At 61.5% G+C, this 16779-nt stretch overlaps 1 protein-coding gene across 1 annotated transcript; it reads right to left on the bottom strand.

Annotated features, from left to right (window-relative positions):
• Positions 1-2053: 2053 nt before the first annotated feature.
• SNTA1 (syntrophin alpha 1) lies at positions 2054-12257 on the bottom strand. The gene is made up of 8 exons (XM_032198263.1): positions 11996-12257; positions 9725-9910; positions 4676-4865; positions 4377-4584; positions 4165-4295; positions 3242-3438; positions 2975-3162; positions 2054-2831 (listed from the first exon to the last, which is right to left on the bottom strand). The coding sequence occupies exons 1-8, from the start codon at positions 12255-12257 to the stop codon at positions 2739-2741; spliced, it is 1455 nt and encodes a 484-aa protein (XP_032054154.1). The 3' UTR covers positions 2054-2738.
• Between the last annotated feature and the right edge of the window lie 4522 nt (positions 12258-16779).

The following is a 16779-nucleotide window of genomic DNA, read 5'->3' as shown; positions in this document are numbered from 1 at the left end:
CCCTTTAAGAGCAGCTCCACACGCGGAGTTCACTGCATTTAGTTTAAAGCCGCTTTCAAAAATATTAGTTCTCGTGCCATGAAAGCACCTGGAAGAACAAAACCCTTGTGAGCTGTTGTTCCTCCCTGGGGAATACAAACCATGGCATCCCCAGGGAGGTGACATGCCCACACATCTGAAGATCCCTGGACATTTCCATCAAGCCCGCAGAGCAGAGAGCTGTCACCTGAGTAACTCGGTCAGGCTGCTGGCACCATAACGTGCCATGAGCGTGCCAAGAGCAACCAAACCAGAGCTTGGCCAAGCTCACCATAAGGACTGACAGTGCAGGATCCAAGAAGGTGAAAATTAGGATTTTTTTTAGGAAATAGATGCTTTAGGCAGTCAGGAAGAGCTGGGGGGGGATTCTTGGCTGATGCTATGTGGGAAGCTGCAGTATGAGCAGGATGAGGAGCTCCAGCAGATGTGGGATTTCCCTTTTTTTTCTAGCCTTGGCTCAGCTGGAAGCCAAATTGCCAGCCCCATGCACCAGAGGAGCAGCCATGGCGCTAAAACACAGAGTTCCCCCCGGCCTCCAGCCCTCTGTCCCTGATGTGATACTCCTGGCCATGAGCACGGGGCTGGCCTCACCCCAACCCTAAGCACCTCGGGTACCCAGGCTCGGAGTGACTCACGGGATCCAACCTCCAGGGGCAGACACAGGGAGCCCCCACCAAAAAATACCCGGGGGGAAAAACTCACCGCTCCATCACCAGCACCGAATGTGAAAAAAATCCAAGAAAATCAAGCTCCATCTCCAAACTGAACCATTTTTTCCACTGCCCAGCGATGGAGCAGGATGGCAGTTTGTAGGCTATGAGATTAATAGGAGATCTGCTTGGGACTGGGAGTGATTCCCTCTTTTATTGGAATGAACCCCAAAGAGTAATGGCTGTAGGGCAAGAAGAGGAAGGTAAATTGCAGTAATAACATTTTTCCTTGTGCAGACATGCTTTTCATCATAGAAAAATACACCATCTGTTTCTAAATTACTTGTTGTATTGATTTAGCAGTTAGTAACATGTTGGATTTTTTTTTCCTTTTTTTTTTTTTTTTTTTTTTTTCCCTGCAAATCCATTTTGCAAGACCTGGAAACCTGACAGTGGTGTGCAGCAAGAAGCTGGGTTTGATCACTGTGGACAGCGAGTGCCAGCAGCCACAGGGCTCCTGCAAGGGCACCAAGGGGGCTCCCTCCTCTCCTGCCCCCCATCCCACCAAGACAGAGTAGCACAGTGCTTGTGTGCCCCATCAGACCTATTTTTCACACCACATAGATGTTCCTCTGCTTTCTGCCTGCTCAGATCTCATGCACCTCACTTCCTTGGAAGTTTTGCATTTTGACTGCTTTCCCTCACCCCTTTTTTTTTTTCTTCAGCTTATTTTTTTCCCGTGCATCCCAAAGGCTGCAACAGCATCGGGGTCCCCTTTGCAAGGGACCAGCTCATCTTCGTTAGGGAAATCATTAACTTCCGTGGCTCCTCTCGAAGCAGACACCCTGCAATCTCACCTGCCAGTGCTGCCCAGCTCAATAAGCACTCAAGGAGCAGCACTGCCCCCCACAGATGTGGGGATTTCATTTCTCCAAGACCAGCAACACCACTGATGCACCCCACTACCCTGAGCCACGCCACATTAGCACAGAATAACAGAATGCATGAGCTATCATTAGAAAAAAAAGGATATTTGCTGCTGATTAGTTGCTAATATTCAGTGTGAGTGTTAGCAGCTCTGCTAGGAGACCCCGGTCTCCCCCACACACACAGACAGGGCCAGGACAAAAGAAAAAGGCTAACACAGAATTTATCACTTCGGAGTGATGTGAGCGTGGCCCTTTCCTGTCCCCATGTGCGGATGCTGCCTGCACTGAGACCCCTTAGAAACTCATCAGGCAGTACCCACGGATTTTCCACTTCAAGCAAAACCAGGAGACCCTCGGCTCCTGCTGGGTGTGAGCTGCAATGTTTATTTGACCGAAAACAGAAAGAAAAAAAAAAAAAAAAAAAAGAAAGAGGCATTTTCACGCAGGATTTTTTTGGTTCATAAAACAAGTTGTTTCCCACCAGCCACCTGATGTCCTTCCCCCCCAAACCAAGAAATAAAAAGATGCAGGAGTTGGCAAAGTAACACGAACCGTGTGACCATCCCAAAGAGAAGTGGTTCCTATAGCACGCAGCGATACTGAAAAATTTGGCAAATAAGAGCTGATCTGCAGTTCCCATCTATCCAGCAACACGGAGCTGACCCCGGGCTGCAGCCCCTTGCCGAGATGCATGCCCGGGGGATGGACAGACACACGTCCTCGCGCTGGAGAACCTGGGGGTTTCTCCCGGGGTTCAAAGCGGGTGGATGAGAGCTGCCCCATCGGCACTTGTAACGGGGGCGATATAAATATAAAACATCCATACAAACGGGTTCATTGTACAGAAAATATCATCTCACAAGGCACTCGGGTGACTGTGCGGCTCCCACGGGGGCTCCTCCAGCCGAGCATTGTGGTGGGAGCAGGGAGGGGAAGGGGGCACCGCAGGCGACCTGGTGCTGCCATCCCAGAGGGACGTCACCCCACTGCTGTCCCCAGCGCCCCGGGGGCGGGTAGCGGGACCCCTCGGGGACTTGTGTCCTGTCCGGATGGCTTCGGGCTGCACTTGGCCTGGAGGGAGGTGCATAGATGTGACGGGGGCTGGGGCCCCGCTCCGTCTTCACGCCAGCAGCCCCAAGCGGGTCACCTTGGCCGAGAGGAAGGAGTGGATGATGAAGACGATGGTTTTGGGGCAGGAGTGGAGGTCCAATTGCTGCAAGGAAGAAGCAGAGAGACATTTGCAATGGGAAGGGCTGTACAACAGACAGCGGGTGGGTGCCATGCATGGGGTGGGCACCCCGCTGCACCTCCCGGGTCGGAGGGAGCCAGGGGGAAGCGAGGGCGATGCCAACTCACAATCTCGCCCTCCGGGCCACCGAAGTCCAAGTAGAGCATCTTGGTGCCATCGTCGGAGGACATCTGCAGCTTCTCGAAGGGCTGCTGGAGCAGGATGGTCTTGCTGAGCCCCGGCTCCGTGGTGGAGATGGTGAAGCCCTTGTCGATGTGGATGGACAGGGTGCAGTCCTGCCCCTTCCAGGTGCAGGCTGGGGACAGGGACGGGCTCAGGGACGGGCGCAGAGCCCCCCGCCACCCCATATCCCCCCCGCGCGGGACCCCGCTGACCTGCGGACACCTCCTGGGCGAGCTCGGCGGCGCCGTGGGTGCCGTCCACCAGCAAGCGGGTCCAGAGCGCCAGGTCGCGGGGGCTCTCCAGGCTGAAGAGGTGGCTCTGCACCCCCAGCCGGGTGCCGGCTCGCAGGGCGAACGCCAGCTCGGCCTCGTCCAGCGCCGAGCCCTTGGCCGGGCCCGAGTGCACCAGCCTGCGGCACGGCGCGCTCAGCCCCCAGCAGGGCCGCCAGGGGGCGCCGCAGCCCCGCCGCTGGGCACGGCCATCTTGTGCCGCCCCCCCCACACCCCGGGCACTGCCACCGCCAGGCTGTGCCACGCACCCTGTCCCCACGGCCCCGACACCACCCCCAGGCGCTGCCACCACCCCCCAGGGTCCGCCACTAAGTCGTAGGGTGCCTGCCACTACCCACTGGGCATTGCCACCACCCCTTGGGTACTGCCACTGTCCCCCAAGCTCTGTCACTGTCCTTGGGGCTCTGCCACTGTCCCCCAAGCCCCACCGCTACTGTAGGACACTGCCACCAACCATGCGGCCTTGCCAGCACCCCTGGGTGCCACCACTATCCCAGGACACCACCATTATCCTTGGCCATGACCGCCATCCCTGGGACACCACCGCCATCATTGGGGACACTGCCACCATCCCTGGGGACACCAACCACCATCCCTGGGGACACCATCACCATCTTTGGCCACAACTGCCAGCCCAGGGACACCAACCACCAGCCCTGGGACCCCGCCACCATCCTTAGGGACACCAACCACCATCCCTGTGACACCACCACCATCCCTGGGGGCACTGCTACCATCCCTTGGGGCACCACCACCATCTTCAGCCACAGTCACCATCCCTGGGGACACCAACCACCATCCCCATGGACACCACCACCACGCCGGGGACACCCGCAGGACCCTACCTGGTGGCAATGAGCGGGTAGCTGTGCACAGGCTTGCCCAGGGCATCGCGGCTCTGCGGCAGGCTGCCGTACAGGAGCAGCTCCTTCTCGGTGAGGACGGCCAGCAGGTTCCTGGTGCCGGCACCGGGGAGCTGTGAGGAGCCGGGGTGGGTCAGGGCTGGCCAGGGACCCCTCGGCAGCGGGTGGCAGGTGTGGGGGGGACACGGGGGTACCTGCTCGGTCAGCCAGCCCACGTGCCTGACGTCCCTGCTGCCCGCCGTGCCAGCACCCGCCAGCTGTGCCCGCAGCTCCTCCTTCACCCGCGGCAGCAGCGCGCCCGCCGCACCTTGGATGGCCCCGAGCCACGACTGCGCCGTGGCCTCGTCCTTTGCCCGCAGGAAGAGAGCCACGCGCCCGTCCGCCGAGCACACCTCGAGGTACCTGCAGGGACACGGCCCCGCTGGGTCTCCACCGGCCCTCCGCGGGGCACCCCGAGCAGCGGCCGGCGCGGTGGTGGTGGCATCACCCTGACCTGTGCTCCGGGTCGGCGGGGAGGCACTTGCGGGACACGTAGCACATCTTCAGCGGGACGGTCCGGCTCTCACGGGGTGGCAGAACGGGGGACGACCGCTTCTGCTGGCCAGAGGGAGAGGGGTCCCAGCTGACCGTCGCCCCCGCCGCCGAGTTCTTGAAGTAGGGCGAGATCTCCTTCATGTACTTCACTGGAAGAGAGAGGACCCCCAGTGAGAGCATGGCGTGGCGGCCACATCCTGCCCACCAGCACCCACCCACACTGCCAAAACCCCTCGTGCCTCCTCCATCATTTCCCCCCTCCCCCTGGAGCTAACACCCATAGGTGCTGCTCTGTCTACAGTCACCCCACACCAGTGCATGGGGCATGCCGCCAACTGCTCTGGTGAGCTGAGCTGGGCTGAAAAAAAAGCCTTTTTTAAACGTGGCTCAGGTCACAGATCCAATTCCAACCTGGACCCTGTTGGCCGGGGCAGCACATGGAGGCGCAGGGCGGGGAACGGGCAGGAAGCCCAGGCCAAAATTACACAGTCCAAATTGTGCTGGTACAGCCGGTCCCGCAGCCAAGTGGGAACAAAGCAGTAATAGCTCTCAAATACCATGGCTTGGACCCAGGAAAAGCCTCGAACTGCGTGTGCACAGCTCACATAACCCTGAGTGGTGAGTTAGAAACCAGGGACGAGAAATCATCTTTAAGTGCCCGGCGACTCGGAGTCAAACATCAGAGCCGCTGTACCGCAGCCTGGCTCCGGAGGTTTAGGAGAGAGGGAGATGAAAGTTACAGCAAATTGATGGGGCCCCACAGGCACTGCTGGAAAACTGGGTCAGCGGCTCCCAAGGCTGATCCAAAGCATGGGCAGAAATCCTTTGGTTGGGCAGGGGGATGCCCTGAGTGCTGTGGGGCTGGCTGATGGCTCTGGGGAAGGGCTTTCCTTGGGTGGCCCTTGGGAAAGGACCAGGGGACAGACACGTGCCTGCTGCCACATCCCAGACCGTCACAGCTGGTTTCACCCCAGGCCTTGCAGCTGACTGTCAGAGGTAGCACACTGGTGGACCAGCTCCATTGCAGCAGCAAAGCCAGAGCGAGCGCTCCTAAACCTCAAAATCCCCAAATCCGGCATGCGAGCTGCAGTGGGGTCACCACGGGGAGAGGCAAAGCCCCAGGGCACGAGGGGACGCACCCCACAGGGGGACACAGCCCCATCGCCTCGTCTCACCCCGCTGGCAGTGCTGAGCCGCCTCTATAAAGGGCTGCGACACCGCTGCCGCACGTGGGTCGGTCACCCCGTGGCAGCCCCGTGCCTCCCGGTATAAATAGCCGCCGCGCTCCCACAGGCATGCGAGCTGCGCTGGAGGCTGCCCTGGGCCAGCAGTCTTGGCACAGACTCGTCATTATTCGGGCACTTGGGAGCTAATTGGATTTCACAGAGACCAGCGTTCATCCACGGGCACCAGCGCGCGCAGTGATAGCGCTTCGGGGCACGGGGACACGCTGCCCGCTCTGCCCCCACCCCAAGCCCTCCCTTCCTGACGCCTCCCCCGGGAATTCCTTCCAGCATTCCCGCAGCACCTGTCCTGCATGTCACCTCCGGCCAGGCAGGGACGTCATCGGCATCAGCTGTGCCGTGGCTGGAACACGTCCCGATGGCCTCGGCTCAGGGCAGGAGGAAGGGGCATGGGGAAGCAGGCAGTGGGCGACGCTGCCGAACTCCAGGAGAAATTCCACTGAGCCGGGACAGGGCGCAGGGGTCCTGCCCCGGGGGTGCCCTGGGTGGGTTGTGCCAGAGACCCCCCAGCCCAGCACACGCACTGCAGAGCCCATAACACGGGCACGTGGCCACCGCGCCCATGTGAAACGTGACCTCAGGCCAGCTGGCTCTGTCCCTGCCCCGAGGACAGTCTACAAAGCTGGTCAGGGGACACTGGTGCACCCCAAAAAATTCAGGGCAGGACCCTGAGATCCTAGCACCCACCCAAAGGCATTCGGAACAGCCCCATCCACGTGCTGTGCTGCAAGGTGGACATCACAGCACGGACGTATGGCGAAGATGCTCACGGCTACGCTGCTGGCCAGAGCCTCACTGTTTGTCCCCGAGAGGCGAGAGCGTTCCAGCAGCACCTGCACAGCATCACAAGCCAAAGCGCTCCGGCTGCAGGAGCGGCCATCACATCTGGAAGGCTTCCAGAGAGGTCCTGGAGACCCAGCTCCAGCCCTAATGAGGTCCTAAGCCCAGCTCCAGTGGGCCCCTCTCTGCCTCGGAGCAACACCGGGACCGACGGCATGAAACTAGCAGATGAAATCACAAGGCAGAGGTGGCCAGGCTCCCACACTCTGCCAGGGGCAGGGGAGGGGAGGTGAAGGTAGGACAGGGACCCTCACCACCTCCGCATCATCCCAAGGTGGCTCCGAAGTCTCCTGCTGTGGTTCATCGCCGTGGTTAAGCCACGTGAGCACGTGCGGCACTTCCTAGGGCACAGCCCAGCCGCAGCTTCTCAGAGGGGGGTTTTGCTCCTGCGGGTTCAATCCTGCACAGCTCCGGCAGGCACAAAGCCAGGATGCTTGGCCCCAACGCCCCGTGGGCACCTGATTTCTGCTCCACTGCGCAAACACGGGTCACTGCCATCCCAAAACCTCCAGCCACTTTGGTCCTGTGGTTATTTCTCCAGGGCCAGCTGAATGTTGCGGCTATTTAACACCTCACACCATGCACATCTCCACCCTCTGCAACCACTGCAGCCCGATCCGGGCACCCACCAGTTATTTTTTTCTGAATTTCAACCTTCCATGCTATCCCTCGGCCAAACAAGTCCTGGAGAACTGCTTTGTACCCAGGGATACAAACGCCAAAAAAAAAAATAATAATAAAAATCTAACAAGAGGAAAAATAAGGTCAGGCAGAGCGCCTCTCCCCGAAATAACAGTGTGATATAAATACAAACTCCTCCTGCAAGTATGAAGATGGCAGCTTGGCACACGCAGAGGCCTCCTGGCAGGGCACGCCGGGAGGTTTCCGCACGCCATCGCGCCCGGCCAGGACTGGCACTGCCACGCGGGGCCGGATCCAGCACATGGGGCACTTCTGGCGCTGGGACTGACGTGTTTCAGTGCTCAGCTTGGCCGTTTTGGGGTTCCACCTGAATTCACCACCCCGATCAGTGACCACGCGAGGAGTGTGCAAACTCTGCCGGTGCTGCCGCGTGCGGTTGCTCTCCTAATTAGAGCGAGATGAGAGCTTCGTTTCCTTCTGGTACATCTCCTGGGAACCGCCCTTAAAGCTCCAGGTCTGAGAACAAGCGTGGCTGGGAGGAGCAAGGTGGTGTAAACACGTGCTGGCTGTGCTGAATGACTCCTTTTTCGTATTTCTGGCAAACGTAAGGGAAGGCTGAGCTAAATGAAGAGTTGGGGAGCACCCAGGGGCTGCGGGGACCCCGCGCTGCTGCTTGCCCTTGTCCCCGGCCGTCCCAGCAGAGGTGTCACCAACCCTCTGTGCCAGGCTGGGGCACACGGGGGACATTTCTGGAGCTAACTGAAACAGCACGGGGCTGGCCTGGAGCTGTCTGCGGGGCCAGGGGACAGCAGGGGACAGCCAGCCCTGCACAGAGCCAAGGCACAGGGTTCTGCGAGGGAGAGAAGTCGGCACCAGAAGGCACCTGCTGGACGCTAAGGTCGTCGTGCTGCTTTTCACCAAGCCTTGGAGCAAACCCAAGGACAAGACGGGAGCCGGGGAGTCCCCTGTCACCACCCCTCTGGCTCCAGAGCAGCGCTCTGCCCCCAAGCCCAGCTGCATTCAAAAAGGAGCGGAGATGGAGATGCTGTGCATGGATGCGACGACCAGCAGCTGCCCACAGCACCCCAAGCAGCACTGTGCCACAGATCAACGGCATCGATCCAAACCAACCAAAACCATCACGGCAGGAGCCAGCCCAGCTCTCCTCCTGGAGCAGAAGTGTGCCTGCTGGGAGCTTTCGTTTCGGAGGAAGCCCGGCTTCTGCAGAAATGTAGGTGCGTCCCGGCAGGGCGGCCTGGAAGCACCCACCTGGCTCCCCGGGAGGAGGAGGAGGAGGTTGGTCCGGGAGAGGAGTTATTCTCTCGAGAAGGGGCAGCCCATCTCCACCTCCCGCAGAACCTCCAGCAGAAAGGAAGCCCATGCCAAAGTAAAGGATGAAAAGAAAATAACAGAGAGAGGGTGGTCTGAGTGCAGCGGCCACGGGGAGGAATTTCAGAGACTTCCAGAGAAAGAGGCTCTTGTATTTCTCTTTGGTCAGGAAAAAAAAAAATAACCCCCTATCTGCTCCCAGCAGCTGTGCAGAGCAGCACATTCCTCAGGCTGAAGCGTGGTTCTGCGGCTCCCAGGAGAGGAGGAACCCACAGCAGAAAAGGGCTGAGCGAAGCGAAAACTGAAAATCTGGAGATGACACAATCTGGGGAAGGAGCAGGAAAGAAAGCGCCGCGGAGGTTGCTCACAGCAGAAGACACAGAGCTCTTCTTTGTCCAGGCACAGCCCACAGCGCTGCCCCCAGCCGAAAACCTCCCTGTGGGACCTGCAGCCCTAAAACCGCCCAAGAAAGTGTCTTGGGCACCGAGACCACCTGGGGCAGCCCGCAGAGCCACGCGGCCCCACTCCGGCCAAAGCTGTGGATTTAAATGGAAGCCAGGGGAAGAACACGGAGCTGACCACTGGCCCTGGCACTGAGGACCTCGGGGTGCAGCAGTACGACAGAAATGTCACCTGCCCCATAGACCTGCCCCAAATCTCCCGTTGCAGCCTGCCCATGGTCCCTGCAGCTGGGACACAGCCACCAGCACCCAGCGCATCCCTCTGGCTCCCCGGATGAGCAGATAAGCCACTCTGCATATATTGTTTTCCATTTAAAAGAGCATGCAAATGGCTATGCAGATGCTGTGCCACCCCCGGGCTCCCTGCTCAGCTCCAGCACACCCTGAAGCGTCGCGGGGTGGGCACCCAGCACGTGGCTGTGCAGGAGCTCTGCAGAGACGGGCATCGGCAGCCCAGAAACAGGAGCCCCCCGGTGCCGCCTCGGCCCCTACCTTCCAGGACGACCTCCTTGCCCGTCTTCTTCAGCGCCTGCACCGCCTCGTCGTGCGTCGCCTCGGACAGGTCGGTGCCGTTCACGGACAGGATGGCATCTCCCACGTACAGCGCCTCGGTCTGATCCGCCGCCAGCCCCTTGAATATCTTGGATATCAAGATGGGCATTTTATTCTCTCGGCCACCTTCGAACAGAAGGGAAACCAAGCGGTTACGGACGTGCAGAGGGGGGTGCCCGGGTTCCAGCCAGCCCTGCAGCGACCACGCTGCCCTCCGCATCTCTCCCTGGCAGCACCCAGCATACCGTGAGGCTTCACGGCAGCTGAAGATAATTGCTCCCACAAAACCTCCGAATGCTTGCAGATTTCCTTGTGGAGCAAACACATACCTTGGCTGTCTCCCCATCAATTTTGGCAGGGAAACACGTCATTATTTGCACTATTAATTGTGTGTGCTGAGCAACCATCCCTGCTCTGAGGACTTCACGATCTAAATGGATCAGCTTGGAGAGGCAAAAGAGCCAGCGAGAAGCAACCCGACCTGGGTATTTGCTCCCCTCTGCCCAGTGGCTCTATTTACCTGCTGCTTTCCATTCTGCAGCCTAAAAGGATGCTATTCAAGCCTCCTGGCAGCTCAAGGAGATCAATTTGCACATTAACTTTTGAACCGGCGGGGAGATGCGAGCAGTCTGCAGGCGCGGGAGCAGCAGCTACAGCAGCAGGGCGGCAAGCAGGGACAGCAGTGCCCGACGTGCCCCGCGCCCCCCAGGACAGCCTGTCCCCAGGAGCCCCCCCGGGAGGATCCCTGGTCCCAGGGGGAGAGCCCAGCGGTGCGTTACCACCCCGGGGCTGCTCCCGGCCCTGCCGCAGGCATTTCCTCGCTCAGATTTCTGCCAAGCCGCTCGAGGAGCGGAGGGCTCCGGTTATCAGCTGTCAGAGGCCCCCGTGGGGGTGCTCCGAGCTGCTGAGCCCCCCCTCTCAGCAGCCCGGGCTGCGTGCACGGAGGGGGAGCTGCTGCCAGGAGCATCCGTGGTGGCTCCAGCAGGACGGCACCCTGACCCCGGAACACCAGAAACTTGAGCAGAAAAAAGCTTAGGCTGGCTGGGGACCCAGCCACAACGCCAGGGCCAGAAGGGTTTGGTTCAGGTTCTGCCCCTCGCCCTGCCCCATTCCACCCCTGGGCCACGGAGAGGAGCAGCAGGAGCTGGTTGGCACGAGGGGGGACCAGGCTGCCGGAGCCCCTCAGCTCCCTTCCCCGTCAGCCCCTCCACACCCCCTCAGGGCTGCTGTAGGAAAGCGAGGTTAAACTGCAAGAAGGGGGCTGCTTGTTACTAGGAATAGGAAAGCATCCGTGTGTCCCCCCCAGTTAAGGCAGAGCCTGGGCTGCCCGAGCGGCCGTCACGCTTTGCAGCTCCCAGTTTGGATTACGGCTCCTTGGTTTCCACATACGTCACTGCAAAAATAAAGTTTTAGCTGAACCAAGTAACGTTTCTCCTTTCCTGGGAGAGCCTCGGAGCCAGCGGCGGCTTGGCTGCCAAGGGGTTGTTGCAAAGGGGGTTTTTCGCTTCCCAAAAGGGCTGGCAAGCTCCGGCATCCCAAAAAGCAGCCCGCAGCACTGGGTTTTGACCCAGTCCCCGCACAGGGACACCCACGGCACAAAACCTCCCTGCGGCGCCCGCTTACGGAGCGAGCTGGAGGCTCCGGGGAGGGGAAGCCACGTCAGGAGGCGAGAGCCACGCTGCCACCGTCCCCGGGCCCCCCAGCACGCAGCCCCAGCACCCCCTTTGGCCATGCACGGTGGCAGCCCCCCGCACTGAGCTCCCCCTGCACGGAGTTTCCAACAGAGCTCAGAGCCCCGTGAAAGCCAGACGGGGCCAGAGGAGCCACCCTCGCCCTGAGACATTTCCAGCCCCAAGTTCGGGCAGAGCCAGCCGGGTGCAGGGCGGGCAGCGGCTCGAAGGCGCTCGGACACGGGGACACGGGGACGTGGGGACACGGGGACACGCCGGAGACGAGGACGCACGGGCAGAGCGCTCCGCCCGGCTGCACCAGGGGCAGCTTTTGTGCCCGTCCCACCTGCTCCCGCAGCCCCTGTCCCCGTGTCCCCGCGTCCCCCGCCCCTCCCCGGCAGCCCCCTGCCCTTCCCCACCTCCCCGGCGGCTGCGCTCGGACGCTGCCCGACCCCCCCCCCTTTTTTCTCCCCGTTCCCGCGGACCCCTCACCCCTCACCCTCGCCGCTCGGAGCACGGCACCGTCCCCCCCCCCCCTCACCTTTAATACTGATGCCGAGCCCCCCCACGTCCTGCTTGACGACGTGCACCGTGCGCCTGATGTTGGCGAGCGCCTCGGGCACGCCGGAGCCCCCTTCGCCGCCGTTCAGCTGCGCCGCCGGAGCTTCCCCGGGCCCGGGGCCGTCGGCGGGGCTCACCCCCAAATTGTCCTCGGCCAGGGTGAGGAGGACACGGAGCCAGCGCCCTCCGGGGCCGCGGAGCTCCAGCAGCCCGCTGCGCGGGGCGCGCCTGCCCGCCGCCATCTTCCGCGCCCGCTCCGCGCCCCCCCGCGCACCGCCCCCGGCCCGCCCCGGCGGGGGGCAGCGCCTCCCGGCCGCTGCGGGGCTTGGGCTTTTGATTTTTTGTTTTTTTTTGGGGTGTGGGACGGTTCCGCACCGCCCGCCGGGCCGCCCCGCGAAGGGCCGGGGAGGGTTCTCGGGGGGTCGTCGGGGTGCGGGGTCCGCGCCCCCCGCCCCGCTGCGCGTCTCAGGACCCAAAGGAGCCGGGAGCGGCCCCGGGGTTTTCTCCCAGGCTGCTCCCTGCAGGGCCCGGGGGTGGGCGCCCCCCGGCAGCCCCGCGCTGCTGTCGGGCAGGGGAGGCACGGGGGGGGGGTGCTTGGGGTGTCCCCTGCCTCCCCCGTGCTGGTCCCGCTTCTGGAGCACAGCGACGGCGCTGGGTTGCCCTTGGCACGTCTGCATTGCTCGCTGCAACCGAGTGGCAGCAATTAGGAAGGAAAAAAAAAAACCCTTGGCGCAACCCCCTTCCGTGCCCCTCGGGCTTTGGGCAGCTCCAGAGGCCTCCAGGATTGGGGCTACCGAGGTCGCTGAGCTCCAGCCTGTGCAAAACGCCAAGATTTAGAAGGATTTCATGGCAGCCACCTGGAACGGGCACACGGCGAGGGGCTGCAGGGACGGGGGGGGGCAGCCCTTCCCCAACCACGCACCGAGGAGGAAAAACGCCCCCCTTACCCCGCTGCCTCCCCAGCAGCTGTGGGATTTCGTGAGGCTGCACCCAAGGGAACCCTGAAGGTTTGGTCCTTACGAAACAGACAGTTCAAATATTCCACATTTCTTTTCAATAAAAAACTGTCGGAGTTTGGTTTAAGCGGCTTCCCGGCTTTGCCTGGCGGTGCTGCTCGTGGTAGCCATACCCCTCCGTGTCACTTCTGCACCCATCCGGGGGTGACCATCCCATCCCCCATGTGCACCCCGGGGCTCCGAGCTCACTCCTCTTACAGCAGGGGGAATTTTGTCCTCCCAAGGACTGGTTTTCCCCATGCCACCCGCTCCCAAGGCGCTTGCCGTATTTGCCAGCCTGCAAATCAGCTTTGCCTGGATTTTTTTTCCCTTCCCTTGTTGTTTCCAGCGTAGGTGATTGTTTAAGGCCCCGTTCCTGTTGGAAGTGCTGGTGGAAACCGGGAACACTGCTTTAGTGCTGCAGAACGGCCCCGTCTGAGCTGCTGGCTTGGCTTGCTCAGCCCTGGCAGCACGGATACAACACCCGTGCGTGGATGAAGGGAGCAATGCAGAGCACAGCGATTCCATGTAAAGGGAGAAACCTCCTCTCGCCCCATCCTGCTGGCATGCTGAAAGCAGCTGGGGCCCCAGGGCCCGCCTGGGGATGAGTTCACCTCCCCGCAGCTGCAGCCTCATCCCAACCCACGGCATCATTTATTTCCCCCGAGTCACCCAGCGTGGGCTTTGTCAGCGCGAGCACATGGAGAGCAGGGCAGAGCGGGGTGTGGGATGCCACGAATTGCCCTCCTGTGTCCTGCAGACACGGCAGAGCTGTTGGCCCAGCCGTGCTCGGGGACAGGCACTGCTGTCACCACAAGAAGCCTGTGTCACAGACACAGTGGTCACACAGCTGCGGGACCCCTCTCCCCTCTCTTTTTCAGCAGCTTTGTAATCCTTCAGCAATTGCACCAGTTACTTACGTGGGATGGTGACCCAAGGCGAGGTGTCAGCAAACTGGGAGGACAGGCCTGCGGGACGTTTTGGGGGTCCTGGTGTCCCCAGAGCAGAGGGGCTGCTGTTTTAGGGACCTTCCTGGAGGCTTGGTCCCCCAGGCATGCCCTCACCCCGCGTGTTCTCAGGGTCCTTCGTTTCTCAGGCCCCCCCGCGTCCCAGCACAGGGGATGCTCCTGCTGCAAGGCGCTGTGAGCACAACTCACACGGGAGAGGTGGGTGAAGGACGACAGCTCTGGCTGGGCACGAGAGGTGGCTTCCCAAGACTTTTCCAAATGGATTTTCCAAGCCAGCTGGGCCAGATGTGCAAAACCCCCAGGTTACAGTGTGGAGGGTGCGGACCCCTGCCCCGCCATGGGGTCCCCATGCCCGTGGGGCTGGTGCCACTTTTGCTGCTGGTTTTCATTGCACGCCGGAGCCTGTCCTGGCATTTTCTCTGCAGAATCTCCCCGCTCCCCTGGACTCGGTGGTTAAGCAGCTATTATTAGCCTCATTTCTTGGCACAGACGGGAGCTGTGTCAAAGCCCACCGGCCTATTTATAGAGCGCCGTTAGTTGCATTAGTTAAATTAATCACTTGTGAAACAAACGAAAATCTCGCGCTCAGGGTCTGGAGCCATGTTCCCAAGCCAGATAACGACACCTCCGGCTGCCCACGGTGCTCGGGCAGCACACGGGGCAGCTGGTCCTGCTCTGCCCAAGCGAATCCGCAGGAACCAATGGCTGAAAACCCACTGGCAGGGACAGAAAGCGAAATAAAAGAGATTCAGATGTGCAATATGTACTTAACTGAGTGATTCATCCTTTGGTATACAGGAAATGCAGCGAAATGGCTTTGTCTGACCATAAAACCTCTGGAGCCTCTGACTCCTCTAACCCGACAGCGTGCTGTTTTCTCTGGGACACCCTCAGTCCCAGCAAAGTTTCTTCCTTCTCGGCCCAGGTTCTTCTCGTATGGATCCCTACAAGATGGTCACATCAGCAGGGCTCCCTGCTGTGAGAACACCTTTGTTAGCACACGGCAGACGCGTTATCGAGGCAGGATGATTTCCATCGAAGAAATGGGACAAAGCAGCCCCTGGGGGCTAAACCAGCTCTGGGCAAGGCAGAAGCTGGGTGATGCCGTAGAGCTGTGCACACCCTGCCAGCAGGGATGTGCACAGAGTCCGGCTGCTCCAGCAGGCACAGCTGGCTTAAGCAAGTCAGCAAATCTCCTGCAAGACCACTTGTTGGCCTTGCATCAGGCAGACCTCACCCATCAGAGCCCAGTATTTGCTGCCTGCTGCAGCTTCTGTGTCTCAGATCCAAGTGGCATCAGTGGCAGGACTCCGCTCAGCCCCCGAGGGAGTTCAGAGGGCATAAATCAATCATAAAACTCAGTGCATTAATTGCAGACTGTAAAACGTACCAGCACGCTTGTACCTGCTGCTGGGCTGATCACCCCACCGGCCTCTTATGTAGGCCACAGGGAAACCCCCCGTGGTTTGGATAATTTGCAGCTCGCAAAGGAAAATGCCAGATCCTGGGTGCCCCTGGGACCGCTGTGATGTTGTGCTGCAGCTGCTGCTGGTGCCACCCCCGATTTTGCACATCCCCTGCTACCGTGGGTGCAGTCTGTGCCACCCGCATCCCCCTGCGGCCTCTGGCCTGCGGTGTGCTCAGGGGGAAACCGAGGCATGGAGCAGGCTGGGGTGCAAGGAGAAGGGAGCACGTTGCTGCCTCGTTCCCTACACCCTGCCCCACGGAGCGGGCAGGTGCCGGCTGTCCCCACGCGGGGAGCTGGCAGCGTCCCCTCGCCCACAGCTCCCAGCTTGCTTATTTTGAACTCCCAGAGCTCCCAGAAACGTCTGGAGAAGAGGAGGCTGGGGAGGGGGAGGCCTCCCCTCCGTGCAGCAGCCCGGCAGGAGGACGGGAGGGTCTCGGGGCCACGCGTGGGCAGGGGGCCCCCACGCCACGCCGCAGCCGGGGCCGGGCGCAGGGCGCGGGGCTGACAGCAGGGGCCAGCAAAGCGCCGCTCGGCAGCGAGCAGGGCTCCTCCGGGGGGGCAAAGCCCTCCTCGGCCACCCCCAGCCCCCTTGGGGGGCGCACACCTCGTTCCCCAGTCCCCCCAGCCGGGTGCGCACAGCGCCCTGGGGCCGGGGGCTCGGGGGGTTTGTGCGCAGGGCTGGGGTGGGGTGAGCTGGAGGAGGGGGCTCTGAGCACCCCTTCCCCCGAGCAGTTTTGGGTCCGGGTGCTGCAATGGGGTGGCAGTGACACGGACACGGGGACGGTGCTCCCTGCAGCGTGCCGCCAGGCTCAGCTCGTGGCCAGCCCAGCAGCACCCTCAGGGGGCAGGGGACGCGCGTCCCACCCCGTGCACTCAGCTCCGGGCTCCCCAGGGGATTTTCACCTCTGCCTCTGTGCCCCAGAGCTCCAGTCTCTGGGCTTTCTGCTCGGTGCTGCGATGCCAAAACCGTCCTCACCACCTCCAGGCGTGGCCTTGTGGTGGGTGTCAGTGCTTGCCCCCCCCCCAGCTGCACGCCCCTTGCCACGTTTCAGTCATCCCAGGGCAGTTGCCTCCTGCCCACCCGGTGCCACCACGCCATGGTGCCACCGACTGTCCCCATCTCCGTGCCTGCCACGCTCTGCAGCCACCCCGGCCCTCCTCTGCTGGTGGCCGTGCCCTGCTCCATGCCAGTGGCCCATGGCCAGCGCTGCCAGCCCTGCCCACGGCATCTCCAAAGGGCCCCGCGGCGCAGGGGGGGTGCAGGGATGGCAGCACAGGTGTCCCCCACCTGGGTGTCCCTCATGGCCCTGGGCTGGCACCCACGCCTCTCCAC

Source organism: Aythya fuligula, chromosome 16, assembly GCF_009819795.1.
Source record: "Aythya fuligula isolate bAytFul2 chromosome 16, bAytFul2.pri, whole genome shotgun sequence".
NCBI lineage: Eukaryota > Metazoa > Chordata > Aves > Anseriformes > Anatidae > Aythya > Aythya fuligula.
Note: the sequence above shows the minus strand (reverse complement) of the source record. Positions and strands in the feature narration are given on the sequence as shown.

What these genes read in the sequence shown, in the direction of transcription:
- SNTA1 (XM_032198263.1), bottom strand. Translation starts at nt 12,257, where the DNA reads ATGGCGGCGGGCAGGCGCGCCCCGCGCAGCGGGCTGCTGGAGCTCCGC. An exon ending in CAAGGAGGTCGTCCTGGAAG is followed by an intron (nt 4,866 to 9,724) that starts GTAGGGGCCGAG and finishes TCTCTCTTCCAG; the next exon opens with TGAAGTACATGAAGGAGATC. An exon ending in GTGGCCCGGAGGGCGAGATT is followed by an intron (nt 2,832 to 2,974) that starts GTGAGTTGGCAT and finishes TCTTCCTTGCAG; the next exon opens with CAATTGGACCTCCACTCCTG.